This window comes from Podarcis raffonei, chromosome 17 (assembly GCF_027172205.1).
Source record: "Podarcis raffonei isolate rPodRaf1 chromosome 17, rPodRaf1.pri, whole genome shotgun sequence".
In the NCBI taxonomy this organism is placed as follows: domain Eukaryota; kingdom Metazoa; phylum Chordata; class Lepidosauria; order Squamata; family Lacertidae; genus Podarcis; species Podarcis raffonei.
Window position 1 is genome coordinate 40,544,165 of NC_070618.1, and position 12,089 is coordinate 40,556,253.

The 12,089-nt window shown below is 48.6% G+C and overlaps 1 protein-coding gene across 4 annotated transcripts in view; it reads left to right on the top strand.

Moving 5' to 3' along the window:
* DNMT1 (DNA methyltransferase 1) overlaps window positions 1–11,517 on the top strand; it is a 69,704-nt gene extending 58,187 nt beyond the window's left edge. For 3 of the 4 annotated variants that reach the window (XM_053372011.1, XM_053372012.1, XM_053372013.1), the window contains exons 27-34: window positions 1,315–1,456; window positions 1,944–2,110; window positions 2,835–3,012; window positions 3,516–3,711; window positions 5,350–5,513; window positions 6,460–6,576; window positions 7,478–7,568; window positions 11,014–11,517. In XM_053372011.1, the coding sequence (XP_053227986.1) occupies window positions 1,315–1,456; window positions 1,944–2,110; window positions 2,835–3,012; window positions 3,516–3,711; window positions 5,350–5,513; window positions 6,460–6,576; window positions 7,478–7,568; window positions 11,014–11,051 (1,093 nt within the window). In that variant the 3' untranslated portion in view covers window positions 11,052–11,517. Of the gene's footprint in view, window positions 1–1,314; window positions 1,457–1,943; window positions 2,111–2,834; window positions 3,013–3,515; window positions 3,712–5,349; window positions 5,514–6,459; window positions 6,577–7,477; window positions 7,569–11,013 lie in introns of those variants that run through there. The other variant, XM_053372014.1, reaches the window with a different exon arrangement.
* Window positions 11,518–12,089: the final 572 nt, after the last annotated feature.

Consider the following 12,089-nt stretch of genomic DNA (forward strand, 5'->3'; position numbering starts at 1 on the left):
CCACCCGCATCCCGCCAGTCAGTGTAGACCATTCTAAAAAGCTGAATCAGGGTTGTGTATATGTTGTAGTTCCACAGGATAGAACATGGACCGTGACAGTGACTACAGAGTTCAGCTTTCCTGGAAACTCTCTGTGTATTCTTTTTTTTAAAGCTGGAGGTGAAGGTGAGGAGGCACATTTCTAGGCCTTGCAAGTGTAAATGAAACCAAAGCAGGTAGTGTGGGTGAAGACCCTGCCCCCCCCCATGGTGTTGGACTCCCACTCCCAACAACCCCAGTCAGCATGGCCTGTGATCAGGGATGATGGGAGGTGTAGTCCAGCAACACCTGGAGGGGAGGGCCACAGGTTCCTTGCTCCTGTTACCAGCATTTCCAGTGACTGGATGGCTTCAGTGCCCTACATACCATATTTTTTGCACCATAACACTCACTTTTTTCCTCCTAAAATGTAAGGGGAAATGTCTGTGCGTGTTATGGAGGGAATGCCTATGGGTGGCATGCCTACAGATTTTCCTCCTCTAAAAACTATGTGCGTGTTATGGTTGGGTGCGTGTTATAGAGCGAAAAATACGGTATCTCCTTCCCCCTTCACATAACTAGAAAAACCTGAATTATTGTTTCCATTAAAATGAAGAGAAATTATGCAGTTTGTTCAAATTTGCACAATTACAGCCTGAACTTTGAAATGCACCCACTGTACACCTTGTGTAAGGGGAAGCTTTCCTCAAGAACAAATGAAAGGTGGCTTGGGAATTTGAGATCACAGGTAGATTTGTGGGAGGCCGAGAGAAGCTGCGCAATAATTTCATTTTAGGATCCCTCATCCGTGCTCTGATCAAGGGAGAAGCAGAGTACACACCCGTTTTAAGCCAATGTGACATAGTGGTGAGACTCTGCTTTGAACTGGGAAGGTCCCAGTTTGAATTTCATTTCTGCTATGGATTTGCTAAGGCAAGCCACTCTCTCATCCAATGGCCCTCCAATACAGGAATCTTATCAAACCACCTTAGGTAAGGTATGTGTGTAAGGTATGCTTGAAGCGCTTTGAATGCCCCAGAGCACCATAAAATGCTTTTATTGTTACTCCTTACTGCAGTGTGTTCACTTTATGAATAAGTATGCATGGAATGGGTGAATGTTCTGTCCCTCAGTGGCCGGAACCCTTGTAAGACCTGAGGCTGTACTGGGAGAGTGGGTGAGGTGGTTGGGCTGGGACTTGCCCCCATATCCTAGTGTTGCTGAGGAAACCTGTCTGCTGTTGGAGAGGGGAAAAGAGCCCACAACTGAACCCCTATGACCCTTCTTGTTCTCCAGCTACTGTGACTACTACAGGCCGAGGTTCTTCCTGCTTGAGAATGTGAGGAACTTTGTCTCCTTCAAGCGCTCAATGGTGTTAAAGCTCACCCTGCGCTGCCTTGTCCGGATGGGATACCAGTGCACTTTTGGGGTTCTGCAGGTATGTTAGTTGGGCAGCCTCTCTGTCAGAGCAGGGGACGTGTCACAGTGAGTGTGTCCTCTGCAGGTTCTCAGGAGAAAGATTCCTCTTAGATCCGGAGTCGAACCAGAATGCCATGAAAAGTGAGAGCTGTTAGGTGGTTTTGCTGAGCTCCCTCCCTCACTCCCTCCCCCCAACCCCCAGTATGCCAATTCTTGGGTTGCATCAATAGTTTTGAAGAGAGTTTAGAGCACAGGTGGGAAACCTGTGTGGCCCTCCAGAATCTGGAGGGTTACCACCAGATACGGAACTCCAAGCTAGGGTAGATGCTTTTTTAGATTGGAATTGTTTTCAGGTGGTGAACTGGTGCTAGCTGTAGATTGTGGCAAACTTGATTGAATAATGCAAGGCAAGGCAATAAATTCAAAACGACAAGTTTTTAGGCAAGTTTGCAGCTTTTGTTCTTCCTCAGCATTAACGTGTGTGTTTTAATCTTCCTCCCTTCCAGGCTGGTCAGTATGGTGTGGCCCAAACACGCAGGAGAGCGATTGTGCTGGCTGCAGCCCCAGGAGAGAAGCTTCCCATGTTCCCTGAACCTCTGCATGTCTTTGCTCCCCGAGCCTGCCAGCTCAGTGTGGTGGTGGACGATAAGAAGTTTGTTAGCAATATCACAAGGTAATGGCTGTCTTTCAAACTTAACTGTTGGCAGTTTCATGGTGTGTGCATGTATGTTTGGGGTGCCTTTAAAGACAAAAAAACAGAACCTGGCTAGAGTTCAGCTTTCAAGGATCCCCTGACAAAGGCTCTTCTCTGCCATCCATTGTTGGACTTAAGGCTATGCTCCTAAACTTTCTTCAGCATCAGCATGTCTAGAATCACACTGATTATTTTTAGTACCTTATCCAAACTGCACAGTTTCATTGCAAGATCACCACTGTTTGCAGATAAGCCTCTTTTTTACATATGTCAGGTTTCTCATTCACATTTTGGATGCATGTTTGAGCTGATTCTCACATGACAAGGGACAGATTTATCTGAGCCCCCTCCACTTGTGCTTTGAGCCCTGTTCACTGAGTGCAGAATGCCTTCCACCAGGGTCCAACATACGTAAAGAGGGCAGGAAAAGCTCCCAAGAGCCCTGCAGCAAAAAGTTTTCGCCCCCTTCCCTTATTCTGGCCAGCAGCCATAATCTTGAAGCTGTTTTCTGAAACTTATTTTTTAACGTTGGGAATAACTACTCTTCTCAAGTAAGGCTTTTTATTTGTCAGTGGAAGCAATTAGCCAAAGCCTGCTAATGAAGCATGCTTCCTGGTATGAGTGGGGCCATGCCCCCCCCCCGAGTAGGGGAAGGCCCAGGCAGGAGTTGATCTGTAAAGCACCTTCTTCTGCTGTTCTCTAGGACCTATTCAGGCCCATTCCGAACCATCACAGTCCGGGACACCATGTCTGACCTTCCTGAAATCAGGAATGGGGCATCAGCACTTGAAATCTCCTACAATGGGGAGCCACAATCTTGGTTCCAGAGGCAAATTCGAGGCTCTCAGTATCAGCCCATCCTCAGGGATCATATATGCAAGGTGAAGCACTTTTTCTTACTATGGTTATCTGGTGATGGGGTGGAATGCACTGTATTGAGGTCCAGAGCTTCCTAGGAAGAAGGCTCTCTTGATAGCTGCATTCTGATTTCTGAAGCAAAGTCCTTCGGCTTCCACACAATTTGAACATGGGAAACTGCCTCATGCAGAGTTGGACCTTTGATCCATCTAGCATTGTTTCCGATTGGCAGCCTTCTCTTCCAGCGCTGCCTGGAGATGCCATTGGGGATTGGACCTGGGACCTTCTGCATGCAAAGCAGACCCTCTGCCACTGAGCTGCAGTCCTTCCCCTTGTGCTGCTGGAGAAAAGGACCCAAGCAGCTGTGCTGTGTGGCCCCCTCCTCACCATTGTGCCCTTTGGGCCACTGAGGAGTCTCGAGTAGTCCCTTTTATACGGAGGTGTAAGCAGTGGCCCTAATGGATTCTGACTGGGAAGCTGATGCTGCTGAAGCGCAGGGGATGAACTCTTGACTTTGTCTTCCTAGGATATGAGTGCACTGGTGGCTGCTCGGATGAGACACATTCCTCTGGCCCCAGGCTCAGACTGGCGTGATCTGCCCAACATTGAAGTGCGTCTCTCCGATGGCACCACCACCCGCAAGCTGCGCTACACACACCATGAGAAGAAAAATGGGCGCAGCAGCACAGGAGCCCTCCGGGGGGTCTGCTCTTGCGCTGAAGGTACGGGATGCTGAAGGAGAACTGTTGCCACAAGTCACCAGAGGATGGTTCTTTTAGTCTTCAGTCCTTTAGATGGTCTTCTCATCCCTAATGGATTCAGTGCTTCAGGGTCTTTGTTGGGTCTGTTACCTGAAATGTTAATAACCAGGGCTGAGAACTAATTGAAAATGGTTAACTTATAAATGATTAAAACCTTAGAATAGCTGTATAGTACATTGCATCTTACGCACAATTTGGTTGAAAGCCAGCCAATTGAAATTGCACAAGGTGGAGAGCTTCAAAGCTCTTTATGTACTGGCTTTTCCTGATGGAGAAAGAGCTTTGAATCTCTCCGCCTTGCTTATCAGGCAAGTCCCGCTTAGCACATGGGCTCTAGGATTCTCTACTGGGAACTCAGACGGCCCCGCAAGTTCTTGTAAGACCATGCCAGAATGTGTGCTGAGCTTCAAAGCTCTCCACCTTGCTTGCGTGGTAAGGAACGTGGTCAACGAACAGGCTCTGAAAGGTAAGGGTACTTGTGTGGGGGCAGATTGAGTATACACGACCGTACTGTAATTGAAACTGGAATATAGGTGTATTTATGAGATTGTGAAGGAAGTGTGAGTTGTTACAAGTTAATAAGCAAACTCTGCCACTCTATTTTGGTACAGGCCACCGATAGATAGATAGATTTTATGTCTAAATTGGATCTTCACATTGTGCCTAACTGGAATTTAGTGGCAGGAACAGTGAAATAGTTGCGAGGGGGGGTGGGGGGGGTAACAACCCCTTGCTCTCCCCTCCCCAAAGCTACAGATCTTTCCTGACCTAGGTTTGTGGGCCTGCATTTCTAAGCTACCAGGGAATATTCTTTGTAGTCCATGAGTAAGCCCCAGGCCCACAAGGCAAATGGCATTTTACCAGGGCAGCTGTGGGAAACCTCCGAACCATGGACCTAATTGGAACCAATGCTCCACCCAAATTAGTCCACAGAGTCATTCCATACAAGCAGCCCCCGGCTGCTCTACAAATGGATCTGTGTGATCTGTGTGGAGCAGGTGCAGTTGGCAGGTGGGTCTGTTCTCTGTCCGTGTCAATTAGCTTATTGACCCTGACAGGGACCCCCACTGGAACTGAGTTTTTCATTGGGGTCTCCCTAGTGCAGCCAAGAGGGGTCGCTTTCTCCGTTTAGAGAAAGTGGTTAGGATCCTAACCACTTCTGCAAATGGACTGGCTTCCTCCTGCAAAAGGTTTGCATTCAAACCACTTCCTTCGAAGTTTAAAAGAGGCTTGCTGGGGCCAACAGATGGCTGGGCAGTGGGTACACAAATCCCTTTGAAGGTGCAATCCCAGCAGTGCTTTCAAGTGAGGTCACTGTAAGTGCTTATCAGTTGATTGGCAATTGCAGTGAATTCCTTTGACAGTAGACCTCAGGATTTTGTGACAGTTTTAAATACCCTTTTAAAGGAATGGTAATGAAACGGTATTTCGAATTACAAAACAGAGACGGTGGCTTTTCTAGGATGTTACAGGCCATGGCCCCTTGCAGTTTTATTCTGAGGCTTGTGGTGTAATTCAGATTCTTGTGTTAAAGGGTTGTTGTCCCCCTTTGTCCACACATTCAGTGGAAGGTTGTCTGAACTCTGTCATCCTTCCTAGGCAAGCCATGTGACCCTGCGGACCGGCAGTTCAACACCCTGATCCCCTGGTGTCTGCCCCACACGGGGAACCGGCACAACCACTGGGCTGGCTTGTATGGAAGATTAGAGTGGGATGGGTTCTTCAGTACAACAGTCACCAACCCTGAGCCCATGGGCAAACAGGTAAGAGAGAACTGCTTGATAATGCATTCAGTGGCATATTTTGTGAGTTTAGCTGTATTGCCTGGTGTGTTTTCTCTGTGGTGGCACCTCTGGCCTCGCAGAACTCACTGCTCAGGAAGTCCAACTGCCCAACGTCAGGGACACTGAGGAAGCATGGAAAACCTTTTCCATTTAGAAGGCTTCTTTTCTTCAGTTACTGAATTCTAAAAGTTTCCCTGAAGATTTTATGCAGTATGGGCTGCTTTGGATTTCTTCTCTTTTTATATTTTTATGTAAAGAAAGCTGTTAAATAAGCCATGTGGAGGACCAGGAGGGGCCCCAGGGGCCCTGTCAGAGGGACAGTTCCCCCCCTCCTTCCCCTTCATGTTTTCCAAACTGACTCTGTTTCATTTATTTTACCTCATGTTTTTATCATGTGAACTGCTTTGAGATCTTTTGATGAAGGGCAGTAAGTAAATATAATAAATAAATGAAACAGGGTCAGTTTGGGAAACATGCACAAATAAATAGTCAAAACAGAAAACAAAACAATAACCCCCCTTCCACAAACACATTTAAAAGAGCATTAGATGTCCGTCAGCCCAAGGCCTGAGGAATGTTTCTGCCTGGCGTCTAAAGTTATATAATGAAGGCACCAGATGAACCTCCCTGGGGAGAACAGTCCACAAACGGGGCCACTGCAAAAAAAGGTCCATTCTCGTGTTGCCACCCTCTGGAGCTCATGTGGAGGAATGCAGAGTCTGGGTCAGTTTATATGGGGAGAGGCAGTCCTTGGTATATTGGCTCAGGTGTGGGGTGGAAGAACCCCAGAACTGCAGAGGGAGGGGGGTTGTTCAATCTGGCGAGCTGATAGTGCAGCGCTGAATTCTACCCCTTATGCCCCGAGAAAGGACACAGCCCAAATATCAGCTGGAAATGGCTCATAGTCTTCCACCCTTTTTTGCAGGGGCGTGTGCTTCATCCTGAGCAGCACCGGGTTGTGAGTGTGCGTGAGTGCGCACGGTCCCAGGGGTTTCCAGATACCTACCGTCTGTTTGGAAATGTGCTTGACAAGCACAGACAGGTAGGTTGCCACAGATGTTTTGAGTGGGGAGGGAGACCTTTAGATGTCAACTTTTATGGGACAGCTTCTTACACTTTTAGAGCATGGGTAGGACACCTGTGGCCCTCTAAATGTTCCCATCATCCCTGACCATTGGCCATGCTGTCTGGGTGCTACTGCAAGTTGGAGTCAAACAACACCTGGAGAGCCACAAGTTCCTCATCCCTGCTTTTAAAAGAAGTGGAGATGCCCAGGAAGATGCCAAAGCATCCCTGTTGCTTTGTTACTTTTTGTTTTGTTTGTTATTTAGCTGTCTGAAAGTTAGTGCTAGAGCACAGACCTATCATTATTTCAAAATTAAAATAAAGGGGCTGACAAGCATATAGCTGTCTTGCCTTGCACATTTCTTTAGAAGATTAGAGGTTATCAAAGCCATGTAAGCTGGAACAAGTTTTAAAACCTTCCGATGAAACCTTTAAAGCCTCCTGATGCTTCAAATTTCTGAATTTGTGTAAACTGAGAAGAACTCAAGATGCTAGAAGCAGCTGCCCAGCAGGATGCAACAAGAAGATTTCTCCATCAGGGAAGAGTGAGCGTGTTTGCATGCGTGTATACAAATACGCATACACAAGGAAAGAGATTAAATACCCTTGCTGAAATATTTATTGTAAAAGATAGCATTAGATGATGGCTTAATATTCTAATGCGTTTTATACTCTGAAACTTTTGATTGCCAAATCAACAGATGGCTTGCTCACAGTGAGCAAAAAGAGGAAGGGACAAAGTTTTGGTACCTTTGGGTTCCATTTGCACACACCCCACCACCACCTGCTTTAGTGGCCCTACCAATACTTAGCAGTAAGTGGTTTGCAGACATGTGATGACTGTTTATTCTGCCCCTGCCCTGGCGGTGTTTTTGCAGGTGGGTAACGCAGTGCCTCCACCTCTGGCCAAAGCCATCGGACTAGAGATCAAATTGTGTGTGTTGGCCAAAATGAAAGAGGATGCTACAGGTAAGCTATGGAATTTCGGTGATGTATTTTAAAGAGGACTTCTGAGCAACCTGTTCCCACAGCTCTGGCAGACTCCATGTCCCATCTGTGGCATGAAGCAGGGATATGCCTCCACACCTGTTTGGGCTACGATTGCAGCCTCTTTAGCAGCACAGTACTTCTGCATTATCTTCCCTGACTTAGGTCAGTTGCTACCATTGTATCTCTTGCCTGTCCTGGGAGTAACTATTGAGGCAGCTAAGGGAGGGAGGGAGGGAGGCATTTCCCCCCACTCCAGAAAGAACTAATGGGGTTGCTTTGACAGTTGTACCTCAGGTTAAGTATTTAATTTGTTCCGGAGGTCCGTTCTTAACCTGAAGCACCACTTTAGCTAATGGGGCCTCCTGCTGCTGCCGCGCCGCTGGAGCCCAATTTCTGTTCTTATCCTGAAGCAAAGTATTTAACCTGAAGCACTATTTCTGGGTTAGCGGAGTGTGTAACCTGAAGCGAATGTAACCTGAGGTACCACTGTATTTGCACAGGGCCCATGTGCTTCTTGGACACCCTCACATGCACACCTAGAGACTGGAGGACATTTAGCTCTTTAGATGTTGTTGGACTACAACACCCATCATCCCTGACCACTAGCAATAAATGCTGCCTGATGGGAAGCCACAAGTGTGGGGCTCCGAGGAGAGCTTGGCTGTCTGGCTGGTGTACCGGCCGCCTAGCGCACCAGCAGCCACCCTGTCAGGCCTATTGGAGGCGGTGGCCGGCTGGGCCTTGGAGTTCCCTAACCTATTGGTATTGGGGGACTTCAACATCCATGCTTATGCCACTCCCTCCTCACAGGCTCTGGACCTGGTGTCTTCCATGGCGACACTAGGGCTCTCCCAGTTTGTTTCGGGCCCCACACATCAAGCAGGCCACACGCTGGATTTGATCTTTGGTGTAGGTATAGATGTGATGATGTCTCCTTCGATGAAGGTGCCATGGTCTGATCACTACGCTCTGAAAGCCAGGATTGACTTTCCACCCCCACCCTGCTTAGGTGCTGAGCCGATTTGGGCTCGCCCGCAGAGGCTGATGGACCCTGATAGATTCCGCCAAGCCTTGCGGGACCTTGCTCCCCCTGGCGACTCATTGACTGAGCTTGTTGAGGGCTGGAATATCCAGCTCCTGGCAGCCATCGATGAGATCGCACCGAAGCGCCCTCTGCGACCCCGCAGAAACCGGGCTCCCTGGTTTACCGAGGAGCTTCAGAAAATGAAGCGGGACCTCAGACGGCTAGAGCGAGTATGGCGGGGTGCCCGTGACGGAGCCTCAAGAACATCTTATAGGGCTTTTATGAAAACCTACGAGATGGCGGTGAAGGCTGCTAAGAAGTCTTACTTCTCGGCCTCCATTGCACCCGCTAGCTCTCGCCCGGCGCAATTATTTAGTATAATCAGGTCTTTAACGTCCCTTGAAGGACAGCCAAATTTAAATAACAATTTGACACACGGCTGTGAGGCATTTGCGAGCTTTTTTGCGGAGAAGGTCTTGTTGCTCCGCCATGACCTCCCTGCCAATTTGGATACAATAAAGGAACTGGAGGCCCCTCGACTGTCCTCGGGTCCAGTATTGGACCACTTTGACCGGATATCCCCAGCCGATGTGGACAGACTTCTCCGAGCTGGAAAGCCCACCACCTGTCCTCTCGACCCGTGCCCGTCTTGGCTGATTAGAGCGTGTCCAGACGAGGTGCGGGCCCTCCTGGGGGATATCATCAATTTGTCCCTTGGCACGGGGACATTCCCAGGGGAACTGAAGGAGGCAGTGGAGCGCCCGCTCTTAAAGAAAACATCATTAGATCCTTTAGATCTATCCAATTACCGCCCGGTTTCGAATCTTCCGTTCCTGGGTAAGGTGATTGAGAGAGCGGTTGCTGAACAGCTTGGTGGGTTTCTGGATGAAACATCGGCTCTGGATCCATTTCAGTCTGGCTTCCGCGCTGGTCATGGGACCGAGACAGCTCTGGTTGCCCTAACAGATGATCTTCGTAGACAGCTGGATCGAGGCGGGTCGGGGCTGCTGATTCTTCTAGATCTGTCAGCAGCTTTCGACATGGTCGATCACGAACTTCTGGACCACGGCCTTGCCGACGTGGGGATCCAGGGCACAGTCTTTCAATGGCTGCGCTCGTTTCTCTCTGGTCGGGGACAGAGGGTGGCGCTTGGGGGGGAATTGTCATCACGCCACTCCTTGGTGTGTGGAGTACCTCAGGGTGCAATACTCTCCCCAATGCTTTTCAACATCTTTATGCACCCCCTCGCCCAGCTTGTCCGGAGTTTTGGGCTGGGTTGCCATCAGTATGCCGATGACACCCAACTCTATCTGTTGATGGATGGCCATCCTGACTCGGCCCCAGACACACTGACCAGATGTCTGGAAGCTGTGGCTGGATGGTTACGTGGGAGCCGGTTGAAGCTAAATCCTTCGAAGACAGAGGTCCTGTGGCTGGGACGGGACGATATGGGATTGGGGGGGGGCAACTCCCATCTCTTGCGGGGGCGCAGTTAGTGCCAGCACCGTCCGTTAAGAGTTTGGGTATAATCTTCGACACCTCCCTTTCCATGGAGGCGCAGATTGCAGCTATAACAAAGGCGGCATTTTTCCATCTCCACCAAGCTAAGCAGTTGGCTCCTTACCTCTCTCACCCTGACCTAGCCACTGTGATCCACGCGACGGTCACCTCCAGACTGGATTATTGTAACTCGCTCTACGTGGGGCTGCCCTTAAGACTGACCCAGAAACTCCAGCGGGTGCAGAATGCTGCAGCGAGACTCCTTACGGGGTCTTCGCTGCGAGATCACATTCATCCGGTGCTATATCAACTGCACTGGCTCCCGGTGGAGTACAGGATCAGGTTTAAGGTGCTGGTTTTAACCTTTAAAGCCCTATACGGCCTAGGACCCTCGTACCTACGGGACCGCCTCTCCTGGTATGCCCCACAGAGAAACTTACGGTCTTCAGATAAAAACATCTTGAAGGTCCCAGGCCACAGAGAAGTTAGGCTGGCCTCAACTAGAGCCAGGGCTTTTTCGGCTGTGGCTCCGACCTGGTGGAACACTCTGTCACAAGAGACTAGGGCCCTGCGGGACTTGACATCTTTCCGCAGGGCCTGCAAGACAGAGCTGTTCCGCCAGGCCTTTGGCCAGGGCACAGCCTGACTCCCTCCCTCGGCAATCTTCGCGGAGCTCTGGCCCAATGGTGGCCAGTGGCTTGAATTTAATTAATTTCATAATGAATGATTTTAGAGTGTTGTTTGTGTTGTACTTTTGTATTGTTTTATTGTTGTTAGCCGCCCTGAGCCCGGCTTTGGCTGGGGAGGGCGGGATATAAATAAAATTTATTATTATTATTATTATTATCCCTGGAATAACATATCTAATTTATCTCTCTGGTATATTTTGTTCTTCTGCAGGTAACATCAAGCAGGAAAAGATGGACATTTCAGATTAATTTGTCAGTAGCCTGTCACCTGCTGCTCTTCTGTTCCAGCACCTGAACACCCAAACATGCACTGATTGTTTTTAATTTTCTTCGTTTCATTTTCTGGTTTATTTGCTTTCTTCTGGACATGCTGAAAATTGTTGGAAGTTTTTGTTTGTTTGGGGAATTATTTTGTGTTCTGTCTTTCTCTTTTCAAGCCTGTATTTGTGAGCAGTGTTTGTCTACTTGGCTGACATTCTGAAGCTGTTTTGATGTTCCAAATAACCATTCTCAAGTGATCCAACTGTGCAGTGCCTGCCACTTCATGCGTGTGTGTGTGTGTGTGTGCGTGTGTGTTGGGGGGAAGGGTTGCGGGTGTTTTTATTATGCATTGTATTGAAAATTAATCAACCACTTTGTACAAGTGGAAATTAATACTTTATGTAGTTTTTATATGTTGTAATATTTCTTCAAATAAAAACTCTGCTATAAATTATTCAAAGAGGGTATTTCTGACTTTCTTCAGATGAATTTGCCCATTGTGTCTGGTGTGCTAGTGTTGCCTCTGAAATCTAAGCACAAGAATGCTGGCTCATTTCTACACACCAAGAAAATTATGGCTAGTAGGTAAGCAGGCCTGAATGTCTGCTTTAAGGGCAGAAATGTCTGCCTGCCTGGACTCTGTGCTGGAACATGAAAATTGGCAGGGCTTTATTTAGTTCAGCTGGGATCATGTGCCAGGGATTCTCTTGTGGAAGAGAACGTGATCAGCAAGAGGGCTACTTCCGACCCCCGACCTTTTATATATACAGGCCGCAGAGTATGTTTTTAGTGTAATTATTTTTTAAAGAAATCTTCCTGCAAGTAGATGGCTAGCACCGTGAGGCAATAGTGGAGAAAGGGGGGCGGTCTGAGTGAGAGGGGGGCATCCTCTTCACCTGCTCCTCCTTCCCCCCCTTCCCCTCCCTCTGAGAGCTGTGCCTGTGCTGCCCCTCCTGAACCCACTCAGGCTCAGGCAGCGCCTCCCTGTACTCCTCTGGGGGGGTGGAAGCAGAGGGGAGCCAGTGC